Below are 13,752 nucleotides of genomic sequence, written 5' to 3' on the forward strand. Positions count from 1 at the left end.
ATAAAATAAATGCTCTAGATAAAAAAGAAATCTTTTTATCTATTCATGTCACTACTGCCTCTTCCATTTCATCAACAAAAAGGTATGGAGTTTGTTCGGACCCTTCAGGTTTCCACATAGTATAACATTTACTCTTGAATGACAAATCACCATAACAGCTCCATTTACTTGGGAATTATTGTAAAGCAGTCTGTTCCTGGCTAGCAAGTGTTAGACAAAATCAAAATTCTCTGACATCTCAAAACTCTTTTTTGTTTCCATCCTACTTCCATTGAAGTTAATGGAAGTTTTGCCATTGAATGCAGTGGGAGCAGGTTCAGACCCTTTTCCTCCCAATTTAAAGTGGGTGATTCATTAGCTAACAGTAGTATAAAGACTCTGCTTGTGTATCATATGTTAACAGAAAAGAGTGCACAGAGGTGACGTAAATTATTTACAGGGGGCTTGCTCTAACTGCATGCAGAGCTTCCAAATGTGGAAAAAAAGTAAAACGTAATATTCTGCATTGAATAATGCCCATAGTTATAAAATAACACAGGAGAGGTTATACCAGTTACTCTGTAGTTAATAGTTTTTCTAAGTTACTTTACAGCTGTGGAGAAATGTTGTGCATAATATAAAAGGGATTATCTATCTATCTAGTATATGTGTTATATATACTAGATAGATAGTTACCAGATATTTAAGCATATAATGTTTGCTGATAACGAAATAAATTGTTTTACTAAGCTTGGAAATGATTATATTATTATTTATATCTACCAACAGTACTCACCACTATTCTAAATATAAAAGAACACAGGACTCCCACCTCAAAGGATGTACATTTTTAAAGAAGACAAAAAACTCACTCCAAACATGGACCCAGATCCTCAGCTCTGGTTAACAAATGCACAGTATGGTTTTGTCTGCACTGACCAAAGATGCATGTTTACAGTGAGATAATTAACATGTGATAGTTACCTTGCTGTACAATCCTAAATGGAACCAGTGGCCTTGTCTTGTTAATGTGAGGTAATTAGATGAGGTCACCTAGTTTACCTTGCAGTAAAACTGCAGTGCCTTGTCTCCGTTCTATTTTTACAGAAGGACAGCTAATGTGCATTGATTATTACATGGTAAGACAAACCATTTTTGTCAGTGAAGACATAGCCTGTAACTTGGGGAATAGAAAGGGTGTGTGGAGGTGGTTTTAAACCACCTTTGTGCTTCTGCAGTTATGGGCCGGGTCAGCCAGATTTGCCTACCCCCCTCCATATAATTTGGAGTAGCATAAAAGATTCTGTAAAGTATACTGTCTGCCAATGGCTGATTTTGCAGGCCTGGCACTTATGGGTGGGGGATACACTCCCCCCACATATTCCATTTATTTGTTTATTTTTACTTGTATGCTAACTGAATTTTATTTGTATGCTAAGTGGATGTCACTGAGACACCAGCTGCTGGCATTCCCCAGGGCCATTTTTGCAGTGTGTTTCAGATTAGAACAACACATTAACCTCTGCAGTGAATATTCTGTCCCCTGATCTGGGGAGCAGACGTGCTTTCGCTCCAGAACATGATCTCTTTCATGGGATTATGACGTAGCCCTGCTGCACCAGTGTTTTGGCTAACAATGATTTTGAGCAGTGTCCACAAGGAGATATGAATTCCTGAGCAGATTTATGTTCCCAGGCTCCAGACTAGTGGACGCTTAGATGCACTGCTGATACGATGCTCTCATTGTTTAGAGGGGTGCTAGTCCACTGGAGAGAAGCCAGTAGTAATAGGAAAGAGGGAGAAAAAGCATTGAAATAAATCTTTAGCTATGCAGTGGGCAGCCTTAACTTTTTATGGATGATCTTCAATCAGTAGCTAATGGTACTGTGGATTCCCTGTTCACAGTACCTTGTTTTCTCTTCTTACCAATCTAAAGACCAGTGGAATATAAAAAAAGTGGATTGTGACTTCTTTCATTTTCTCCTGTACTAGCACCTCCCGTGCCTGCTCTCAAAACCATAGGGAGCGACTCCCTTGCCTTTCACATGGAGAGATCTCTGCTAATAGCTGTGCAGTTGTTATTTCAAGGAATGCTTGAAAGCAGACTGCAGTCTTTTCACCATCAATTATCTGTGATCTTTTGAACACCAAGAACAAAAAAAAAAAAAAGAAAAAGAGGTGGAACACTCTGTGGGGAAAAAGAAAAGGAGTACTTGTGGCACCTTAAAGACTAACAAATTTATTTGAGCATAAGCTTTCGTGAGCTACAGCTCACTTCATCGGATGCATTCGGTGGAAAATACAGTGGGGAGATTTATATACACACACAGACAACATGAAACAATGGATTTTATCATACACACTGTAAGGAATACCACCATGAAAGGTTTTCCTCCTCCCCCCTTCCCTCCTGCTGATGATGGCTCATCTTAAGTGATCGCTCTCCGATGAAGTGAGCTTTAGCTCACGAAAGCTTATGCTCTAATAAATTTGTTAGTCTCTAAGGTGCCACAAGTACTCCTTTTCTTTTTGCGAATACAGACTAACACGGCTGCTACTCTGAAATCTCCTTACAGTGTGTATGCCACTCCTTTTCTTTTTGCGAATACAGACTAACACGGCTGTTACTCTGAAACCTGTCATTATCTGTGAGGAAATAAACCCATTTGAAAGGATGATTACACCAACATGTACCTAGTTCATCTTGTTTCACCTCTGTACTTTTCAAAACATAGCAGGGCTCTAATTCACATTGACTATAAAAGCAAATAATTGGAAGCGAAGGGGATTTCAATATGTGGTGCTTTGCTTTTTCCAGCACGTGGGCTCCCAGCGCTTCAGTGTCAACATGCCTCACAAGTTCAGCATTCATAATTACAAAGTGCCCACCTTCTGTGACCACTGCGGTTCATTGCTCTGGGGTCTCTTGAGACAAGGTTTACAATGCAAAGGTAAGGAGAACCACCTCTACTTTAGAAACTTGCTATGTTTCTTAGACAGTGCATTGGTTTGGGAAGGGCTTGCCTGTCGTAACAGGAAAATACGTGACTATTGCCAAGTCATTCTGTTTTCTAGCAGTTAATAGTAAAAAGCAAGTGGCAGCATAGGGTAATAGGAATTGCCATCATGGGTCAGAATCTAGTCCATTGTCTTGCCTCTGACAACATCTGGCACCAGATGCTTCAGAGGAAGATGCAAGAAACCCTGCAGTAGGTAGCTATGGAATATCCTTCCCATAGGGAATATTTCTTCCTAATCTGATTAGTTAGAGGTTGACATATGCCCAGAAGCATGAAGGTTTAGATCCCTTCAATTTTTCTTGGATATTTTTATTCCTGTAGGATAGAAATTATACACTACTATTTTTTGCTTTCATATCTTCATGAAGGTTGAGCCTTACCTGTGCGAAGTCCATGCAAGATCAAACTTGAGTCCCAAGCCAAGAAAAAAGAAAGAAAAAGGGTTCTGTATGTCTGGCTGCACCATGTTATGTGGAGTCTAGCCTGCTCCCTCCCATGGTAAATCTGAAAGAATGGGGTTGATTGTGTCCTTTTCCAATATTTGGAACACAGGCATTGGATTGTGCATCGATTTCCCACCCCAAATCCAAGCTAGATCATGCACCTGAAATGAACTGGCTGCTCATCCTTAATCTCCTTGACACATGCTGATTTGTGATTTAGCAGGGAAGAGATCGCCTCAGATCTCCTTGTGGCAAGTAGATTAGATAATGCATGGCTTCTTTTCTGCTGAAGGAGGATATACATTTCCATTTGGTAATGAGGCAGCCTTAAGGACTAGATTCCTCTGAGACAGACAGTTAGTTGTTCTGAAAGGAGAAGTAAAGTTTGTCCAAATACTTATAGGGTAATAGCATTTTGGGATCAATGGCGAATCAAATCATCTGTTGTGGGTTTTTAATGGACTATGGCTTGAAGCTCATGCCAAACTTATAAAAATTAATAGCTAATGATATTTAAAACTTTTTTCACATTACAGAGACTGTTTCTTCCATAAATTGGCAGACTCATCTTAGTAAATTTAAAAACAGGATTAGGTTTACTGCCTGATTTTCCAAAAAGCAGGAGCTAAGGGTGACGTATTGAAGGCATTGTAGTCTACAAATAACAATATCTTCTGCAGTTACACTGGGTAAAAATGAAATTATTAGGAAGGTGCCAGTCCTTATGCTTCAGGGCATGAGGTGATCACCGGCTGGAGTCATGAAGAAATTTCTCCCATGGCAGTGTGTTTCACAATAAGGGGCATTGTGAGGCTTAAGCCTCCCCCAGAGCATTGAGTGATGGGTAGTGGCATTTATGAGACCATTATTTTCCTATTATTGCCATCCCTATGTTTCTATGTCACCTTAATTTTGTTGGTGAGAAATTCAGACCACTCTTTTCAATTCATCTGGGTCTTGTTGGTATTTGCCATTTCCCCGTCAGAACTATAGTCAATCCACCATCTCCTTTCCATTCTATAACAATTAAGCTTCAATTCCTTAGATTCTGGGTTTTTCTCCTCCTCCACTACCACCACCACATCATCGTCATCGTGGCCGTGTTTTCCTTTTTATGTAATGAATAGTAAATACACATACACATCCAATGCTCATGTATAAATAATGGTTCAGCATATAGCGTCTTCATTCCTCTCTTCATGCTTTTCTTATAAAACTGTTTCCTGTACAAAAGGCACCATGACCTGCATGAAATCTAAAATTTACAACCGGAAATGGTTGCTTCTCAGCAGGAGAGTAGTGCTTCCTGCTTTTCTTTTAACTAGTGCCCATCAATGCTCACCTTTCCAGAAACTTGCCTGCTTAAGCACACTCTGCTGTCTTCCTCAATGAAAAGCTTATTCCTAAGAAATGCTCTTCTTTTATCTTTTTTCAGACTGTTTCTTACCCTTTCTCTCTCTGTTTAAATAACCTTACATATTGAGAACACACAGAATTTTCTGCTTTGTTCCATTTCAGCTAGTTCAGCTCTTAAAGGCACACAGTTAAGGCTCATTGGCCAAATGTTTGACCTACCAGCTATGTTTTCGATCACAGACACACAAGCACATAAGGATTTCTTCCTAGACCTTTCTGCTCCATTCCTGTAAGTAGGGGGTGTACTGGAACTTCAAAGCTACCTCCTCTCTGCAATGCTCAGGATTGCTGCTAAATACACAGAGCACATAGACCACCTGTTTCTTCAGGATTGCTGTGTAGTGTAACTTGTATTGGACTAGATGTTGGTTAAGATCATAATAGGAAAATAGTGTGGTAAACTGGGCTTAATTCCTGCCTTGTATAATTCTGTTGATACAGGGAGGAATTTGACCAATTGAATTTTAAAGTGAGATAATCTTTTGCATCTAGTGCCTGATAACACTTGTAATTTTGCATGCTCTGTATCTTGTTCCACCAGAGGGCGCTGAAGGCTAAATTATTCAGACTTGTCAGTGGGCTCCCAACAAATCCAATCCACTTTATTTTTAATCAAGTCCATATTCTTTACTATTTTTTTTCTTTCTGAGTAACCAGGAAACTACATGACTTCCCTGGTCATGCTAACATGCTAGTTACAGAGATATTAGTGGGGGAAAGGGAAGAGGGAATCAGGGCACCTTGTGTAGAGCATAATTATCCAAAGGGGGAGATAATTTTATTATGTTATTGGCCTCATATAAAAATTAAAACCAGGTACATGAATACTTGGCTTGTTAGTGTGATGCTGGATTATAGCAATCTTGAATAAACCAGATGAAGAGAGACTACTGTAAGCAATTTATTAGAAAGAGCTAGATTAAGGCCTAATTCCGCTCTCCTTGAAGTCAATGGGAGCAGGATTAGGCTGAGTTCAAAGCTCTAAATGTTTTTCTAGTTGGAACATGTGCCTGAGAGTTGCAGGCTTATTCATTTTCTCAGTTGTTTTTGTAAAGGCTGCCTTGATACTGTCCTGGGGCCTGATGCAGCTCCCATTGACTTCAGTAGGAGCAAAAGTGCATTGAGGAATAGCACTGTTCAGTGACCCATGATGAATTCAGCATATTCTTTAAGGTTTTTATCAATGTCTTAATAATAATAGTAATAATAATTAATTGTCATTATTTGTATTACTGAAATGACTAGGAGCCCTAGTCCTGAATCAGGACCCCATTGCGGTAGGCACTGAAACACACTAGATAACATATTCAAAAGCACCTTTTCAGCTGAGATGGTGGTAAAAACCCTGTTGGATATGCTGAAGTGAAAGTAGGCAGTGAGTAAAATTCAGTATATAATTAGGAGAGATAAATGGGCCAAACTGCTGTGATGTAACTCCAGAGTAACTGTACTGAAGGTAAAAGGAATTATTCTGGGTTATCATGCATGTGACTGAAAGTAGAGGTTAGCCCAGTCATTTTAACGTGTTGCTCAGCCTACGCAGGCCACTACCAGAGTAACTGAATTGTGTGTGTCCAAATGCATGGAGCTTGAGGTTGCATGTCTAAAATTATTATTTTCAATTTTTTTTTAAATGTAATATTTTATTGTTATATTCTTAAGAATAATGATGTGGACTCATAATTTTATGTAAGTGTGTTACGTGCCATTGCAAATTCAGCTAAATTCTTTTCTACTGAAATAGAATTATATTTTAAAAGAAATGTTAGATCCTGGAAGATCTGATTGGAATCAAATAAAATGGATATTTTTAAATAAATGTCTATTTCATTTACTGAAAAACTTTTTTTCCCCACCACACATTTCATTGCAGTTTGCAAGATGAATGTACATAGACGCTGTGAAACAAATGTGGCACCAAACTGCGGAGTGGATGCTAGAGGAATAGCTAAAGTACTTGCAGATCTTGGAGTCACTCCAGATAAGATCACTAATAGTGGGCAACGAAGGAAAAAGGTAACCAAAAATATAATATCACATAAAAGGAGCAATAAATTAATGAAATGCATGTCAGTATTAACAGCTGGCGCTGAATCCTGCCTACTCACCTAACTCACTCAAGAAATCCATTGGAGTCAATGTGCCTGTTGAGCTGTAGCTCACGAAAGCTTATGCTCAAATACATTTGTTAGTCTCTAAGGTGCCACAAGTCCTCCTTTTCTATTCATGTGAGTAGGGCTAAAAGGACTTGGCTCTGGAGTTTTAGCATACATCATCCCTGGTAAAATTCTTTGGGGAATCTGTTTTGCTATGGTACAATCTTATAAACCTGAAGACAACTTAAACAGTCAAGATGGGTTTTATTTTGTATTGGCACGAGGAATTGGACCTTTCAGACGCCAAGATGACTACTTTGATCTCTCTCTGAAATACATGACTAATATATAATATATATGTGTGTGTATCTGGTTGAAAACTGTCATGAGATCATCTAATTGCCAGAGGCTATACTCTACTGTATGATATTGTTATAATGATGATAAATGCACATTCTCTTATAAAAAGAAATTGGCTGCAAGCAGGTATTTCCAAAGCAATTTGCTGGAAACTAATTTGCTTTTCCTTGGAACAAAAATCATGGACCACCTAAAATGTATCCTGAATTCAACTGAGTTAATTTGGATTTACAATGTGGCTCTGATCACAATGTGGTCCCATATCTATCTGCGTTTGCATGGTGATGGCAGCAGTCTCTCCCCTCTTGAAATGAGTGACTTTTACAGTCAGTTCTTTTGAGATCTGTTAGTCCCTTGGCTTTAGACATAATTTTATTTTCACGGTCGACTACATATTTGTCCTGAAATATTAAGAAAACTGTTTAAAGCAAAACAAACAAAAAGTTATAGGAAAATTGGAAAGCAATTAATTGAATAACAAATCTTAGGAAAATAAAGACAAATTGCTGTACTGAAATTGCACAAAATTAGTGTGCAGTACTTGCTAATATTTGATAGCTCTGTTTACAAACTTGGTTCTGAAAGAGTCTTAGAATGGGATTTTCAGAAGTGCCTAACACTTTCAGTGGGACTTCTTAGGCTCTTTTGAAAATTCCATCCTTAATTGTCATTTTGTTGAAGGAACTTATTGAAGCATGATTTAAAGCATTATATAACCACACTTGTATTATTATGGGAGCATTTAGAGAGCCCAACCAAAATCAGGGCCCCATTGTGCTCAGTGTGCAAATAGGTAGTAAGAGACAGAGAACTTAGTCTATTGAGACTAAGGGTCAGAGGGGAAACAGAGATGGAAAGAGCGAAAATAACTTCCCCAAAGTTGTGCAGCAGCCAGTGGCAGAGACAGGAATAGAGCTTAGTCTCCTAGGTCTAAGTCCACACCCTTATGCCCTGGACCACATGTAATTTTTAACATTGCAGTTATATTAGGTGGAATCTATTAAAATATTTGGCTGAAGGTTAGTAAAACATAGTACACTGCTATACTTTCTTAGGGTTTTGTCTAACTGGGTTTCCTCTAAATATTAAATTCAATTTTGCCATCTTGTCTTTTGAATTCATTCTGGGTGCAAAGGTATAATGTAAAGAAGAACTGGGCTTGCTAAAACATTGCTGGAATGTTTTACAGATAGAAAATATTATCTGGTTTTCCAGTGGCAAAAACTCAGCTAGGGAATATTTGTTTCTAGTATGTCAATTTTCACTTTGAAATGTTTATGCAACTAAATCCCATTAATGCTACAATTAAAATTAATTGGAGTTAGGAGTTTAGGCACTTTTGAAAATCCCACTACACACCTATGTGCATCTTTAGGTTCCTAAGTACCTTTACAAATCTGGCCCTAAATTACTACATGCAGTATTTCAGTGAATGCTGTGATTTGTTTACACTTTAACATCATAACATTGCTCCCCTTTAGAATACTGTGTCAGCTTCCTAAATGCTGGCATTCAGTTAGCAGTACATCTTTACCTAAAAAGGTAGTTATTCACACCATATACATTTAAGGAAATTTCCATTGATTGTGATGGCACTCAGCACCTTGCGGGATTGAGTCTTTTGTAAATTCTGCTAGCAACAGTGAATGTGTGTGTGATACACCCAGTGAGTGTCCCACTGATTTGACACATTTCAAAAGCGGTGGTGTGTGCCTTGCAACTTCAGTGCTCTCTGCAATGAGCGTGTGTAATGTTCCACTAAGGAGAGAGCTCATTATTTGAAAAACTGCCCTGCTCTTGGCCTCAGTTGTTCAATCCTTACACACATACGCACTCTATATGAGTAGTCCCATTAAGGGTCACATATCCCCTGATACACTTAAGAGGGTCTATGACATCAGAAATGGCTACTTGTGAGAGTAAGATTTTCAGGAGCAGGCCCTTCCTGCTTTTAAAAGGGTTTAGTTTAGTTTCTAACAAGATGTGCTCTGTGTACTCCAGTTGCACTTCAATGGAAACTCTGTCTTGTATCTCACTGCAGGGTAAACTGCAACTTTTTGGTGCATCTGAGGAAAAAAATGAAATGGCAACTGAAGAGATCATATTCTTGTGCATATCAGATTTTACCCAGGTCATTTGTTTTAGTATTTACAGTAACACTAACACTATTGTTTGAAAAGAAAACCTTCTGCCCACGTGGCTGTTTTTTTTTTCAGTAATAAAGTAGCTTTTCATTGAAAACACGTAATCTTGACAGTAGTAGCTTATAAATGAGACAGTCCAGCAACAAACATACCAGTGAGAGGACAGGGGATTTAAAGATGTACGTATGTGCTTTTGTAAGAAATAAATTTTAAAGCTGGTTGAGATCCCATATCATGAACAGAAACACAGGCTTAAAACCTACAAATTAGTATGTTTTAATTGTGAATTGAAAGACATTTTATGGCCCAAACCCAGCATTAAGAGTTAGGGCATCACTAAAAGCTTTGAGGGCATCACTAAGATTTCGGCACAGATCTGTGGACTGTTATTGCTATTACAGGGAAAAGGCAACAGCGAGAACTCTGGTCTTGGGGTAAGTAAAATACTGAGCAGCATGAACTCCTACTGACATCAATGACACCTACCACTGAGGACACTTAGCACCCTGCAGGATTGGACTCTGATGGAAGAACTAATATTTGTTGACTAATTTGTTTAAAAATATATTTGCTTGCAGTTGTTAAGTTCACATGTTACTAAATTGGAATCTTACATAGGCTTCTTTCTGTGCATTTGATCAGCATTTCAGTTCATCTTTAAAGTGAAAGCCTGTACTGTAGACATTGGGATCTAACTTTTGACACAGGCTGTGAGATGATAATTTAGCAAGGATGAAGTGTACTCAGTTCCCTTTATTCCTTCCCTTTGTGAAGTTACTTTGTTTTTCAAGTTGCTTCTTTTTCACTCTTTGTGTTAGAGGCTCTCACAGCTGAATATCCTTTTGTGGGAATGTTCTTAGCTAATTGCAGGTGCAGAATCTCAGCAGCCAGTTCCTGGAACCACACCTTCAGAAGAAGACAGGTCGAAGTCAGCACCAACCTCTCCATGTGATCAGGGTTAGATACCTGTTTTGTTCCATACCAATAAATAGTGCTTTAGTGTCAGTCTCTGTGAGGAGTAATAGTGCTGTTACAATGGACCCCGGTCTTGATAGACAATCTGATTCAAATTAAACAAGGAGTGTGAGCCACCGAAAGTCATCTTCAGGGATCTGGGAATCTGATGGGAAATTTGTGAATTATAGTTAAAAAAAAAATACCTTTGAAAGAGGCTGATTCTCCTCTCATTTACACCAGTATATTCCATTGACTTCAAAGTGAAACTCAGGGAAACTGTGAACCCACAAGAGAGAGTTCATGTGAACCCTGAATCTTCAGAGGAGTTAGTGTGCATTCCTCATTTATGCTGATGTGTCTAGAAGCAGAATGGGGCCTGTAGCACTTGAAAGTGGAAGTGTCAGCATGATCTATTTATTTAGATTGAATGCCCGGCATCACAATAAATGTAGTGGTCACCCTTAAAAATGTATGAATTTCATTACCTAAGTCCTTAGATAACTAAATAACTTTACCTAAGAGATTCAGCAGTGTATTTCTTATAGTGAGAAGAGGGACGGAATCGCCTGCAATAGAATGGGACTGGACTGGATTGGGTTTGTAGAGAAGTCAATCTGTTGTTCCCACCTTTTCACAGAAATCAAAGAACTTGAAAACAACATTAGGAAAGCTTTGTCATTTGACAATCGAGGAGAAGAACACAGAGCGACGGCAACATCATCAACAGACAATCAGCTTAATAAACCTGGGGAGAATGGTGAAAACGGGGAAGTCAAACAAGTCCAGACCAAACGAATGGGCCTTGAAGAGTTCAACTTCATTAAAGTATTAGGGAAAGGCAGCTTTGGCAAGGTTGGTGGCTTTCTCTGATTTGATGGATTATTTTTGACTCCGCTGTATGCAATACTAATGTTAATATTGCCTAATGTGCTCCCACCACAGGGGTTTCTTTCTTGTCTTTCTTATTGGGACAGTCAGCTTTCAAAATAGTAATTTTCATGACTATGTATCCTGCTGATTAGCTAGAATTAATTTACCGTTTAAATCATTATAAAAAATGAGGGCTAAGAGATTTGAACTAGATGTCAAGATTTCACTATTGAAATTGCATTAACTAAATGTAGAATAAATACTACTTGACAGGGCAAATAACTACAGTGGGTGTATTCCAATAGGAAACAGGAATATAGAAATGACATTATGGGATTCTGTGTTTGTTCTCTCTCCAAGTGATTTCCGCTTCAAATTTGCTCACTTTGCAAGTCAAATGATGGGTGGTTGTTTTTGTCCAACCCTCCTCTAGCTGAGTAGCAGCAGCCTGATGGTTTCATTGATGATGAAAGAGACCAAGCTATAACCCAGTTCATTCTGTGATAGTTGCATTGTGTCCCTCAATGCTAGTGATAGTAAAATCATGGTTTGCTCAACAAAGGAAGCAAAAATGATTTGAAGGCTGGAGCTGTGCTAAGATTTTATAACAATCCCCCTTCCCTGCAAGCCAGGCAGACCTCACCTGATTTTGGTTTCATTATTGATGTGAAACCCAGATAAGATTCACTCAGTGTTTTAAACGTTTCAGTGAGGCTGGACTATATTTTGAGCAAACATGAGCCCATTAATGGTTTGATGAAAACCTTGCAAAGCTCTGTGGTTGTGGCTGAGTTTGACTTTGAGTTGACCAAATGAGTTTGGAATGAGTGAAGCTTGTATAAATTCCATCACATGCCTACACAGGTGTTGATCTACTGGCTGCTTTCACTGGTGCTAGTGCTTGAAAAATGAGCATGCAGATATTTCTGCATGCAGATTTGCATGCACACTACTTAAGCTGTTAATATTTTAGCATACTTTGTGGGAGGGAGAAAAGGGGAAATAATTAATGGAATTATGGGGGCTGGGGTACACGACTTATGAGGAGAGGCTGAGGGAACTGGGCTTATTTAATCTGCAGAAGAGAAGAGTGAGAGGGGATTTGATAGCAACCTTCAACTACCCAAAGGGGCATTCCAAAGAGGATGGAGCTAGGCAGTTCACAGTGGTGGCAGATGACAGAACAAGGAGCAATGGTCTCAAGTTGCAGTGGGGGAGGTCTAGGTTGGATATTAGGAAACACTATTTCACTAGGAGGACAAAGCCCTAGCTAGGATGATTTAGTTGGGGTTGGTCCTGCTTTGAGCAGGGGGGTTGGACTAGATGACCTCCTGAAGTCTCGTCCAACCCTAATCATCTATGATTCTGTGAATAAAAATAATGAGTAATAATTTACTGACTGGTCTGATCTTCCTCATTGTGAATATCTTGCAAGGATTTATCTGGAGTTCAGAGGTAGCACTAAGAAGATAATAGTGAGGGCATTTGAGAACAAGAAGTAATTATTTCCAAACTGGCAAATCTTTTCCCTTAGGCAGCAGAACCGGTGCAGTTCCACTCTGTGGCAGCAAGTGGAAGAAGCAGGAGCCTGTGAAAGGGCTGAAAACACCATCCATGCTTCATAGCTTTAATTCTCAGGGGGCTCACTCTGGGTATGTAGACATATGCACTGCAGAGGGTATGTCTACACTGTGATTAAAAGCACACAGCCCCAAGTCTCAGTGCCCAGGTCAGCTGACTCAGGTTCATGGGGCACAGGCTACAGGGCTATAGAATTGCCATGTAGACATTTGGGCTCAGGCTAGAGCCTCTGTGAGGGAGAAGGGTATCGAAGTCTGGGCTCCAATCCAAGCCCGAACATCTATACTGCAATTTTATAGCCCCGCAGTCTGATCCCCATGATGAGCTTAAGTCAGCTGACTCAGGCCAGCTGCCACAGGGTTTTTTTCAGTGTAGACATACTGAAAGCGAGTGAGGGTGGAAGGGAATGTGTGGAGCTGGAGCTATACAGAACTACAGTAATTTTTTTTTCAGTGTGCTATGCTCTGTGGTGAGTAAGAGGTAGGGATGGACCATGGGAATCTGCTGCTACACAGATCCACTCTTGATTCCTCCAAAATAAAGAGGTCTCTGCCTATACAGGGGTTCCTGCAGTACCAGTGCTGGAGCAGCTCTTTGTCTCCTTATTTCTCAATACCCCAATCAGTCTCCATAGAGTACCTCTGTACCATGCCCAGACAAGCCAAACTCAGGTTTGAATGGGACAGGACTTTTCCCTCAAATAGATGTTGATTTTGGGTGCTCTTTTCAGATTGTCACAGTGATGTGCATTGTTAAATAGAATGACAGCATTGTTGCAGCACTTTCCAAAAGGGGAACTAAACCCATATTATGCTCTAGCTTTGCCCCCTTCCCTGTTTTCCAGATCTCAGCAGTGGGGCAGAGAAGGCAACCTGTTAAGGTACTG

General features: G+C 39.5%; 1 protein-coding gene across 4 annotated transcripts in view; it reads left to right on the top strand.

The window, feature by feature from the left end:
* Nucleotides 1-13,752, top strand: part of PRKCE (protein kinase C epsilon) — a 518,728-nt gene that overhangs the window by 336,708 nt on the left and 168,268 nt on the right. For 2 of the 4 annotated variants that reach the window (XM_038396523.2, XM_038396525.2), the window contains 5 exons: nucleotides 2,798-2,930; nucleotides 6,732-6,874; nucleotides 9,860-9,892; nucleotides 10,319-10,415; nucleotides 11,053-11,267. In XM_038396523.2, the coding sequence (XP_038252451.1) occupies nucleotides 2,798-2,930; nucleotides 6,732-6,874; nucleotides 9,860-9,892; nucleotides 10,319-10,415; nucleotides 11,053-11,267 (621 nt within the window). The remainder of the gene's footprint in view (nucleotides 1-2,797; nucleotides 2,931-6,731; nucleotides 6,875-9,859; nucleotides 9,893-10,318; nucleotides 10,416-11,052; nucleotides 11,268-13,752) is intronic. The other 2 variants (XM_038396526.2, XM_038396524.2) reach the window with 1 other exon arrangement.

The sequence above is a fragment of the Dermochelys coriacea genome, chromosome 3 (genome assembly GCF_009764565.3).
Source record: "Dermochelys coriacea isolate rDerCor1 chromosome 3, rDerCor1.pri.v4, whole genome shotgun sequence".
Taxonomy (NCBI): domain Eukaryota; kingdom Metazoa; phylum Chordata; order Testudines; family Dermochelyidae; genus Dermochelys; species Dermochelys coriacea.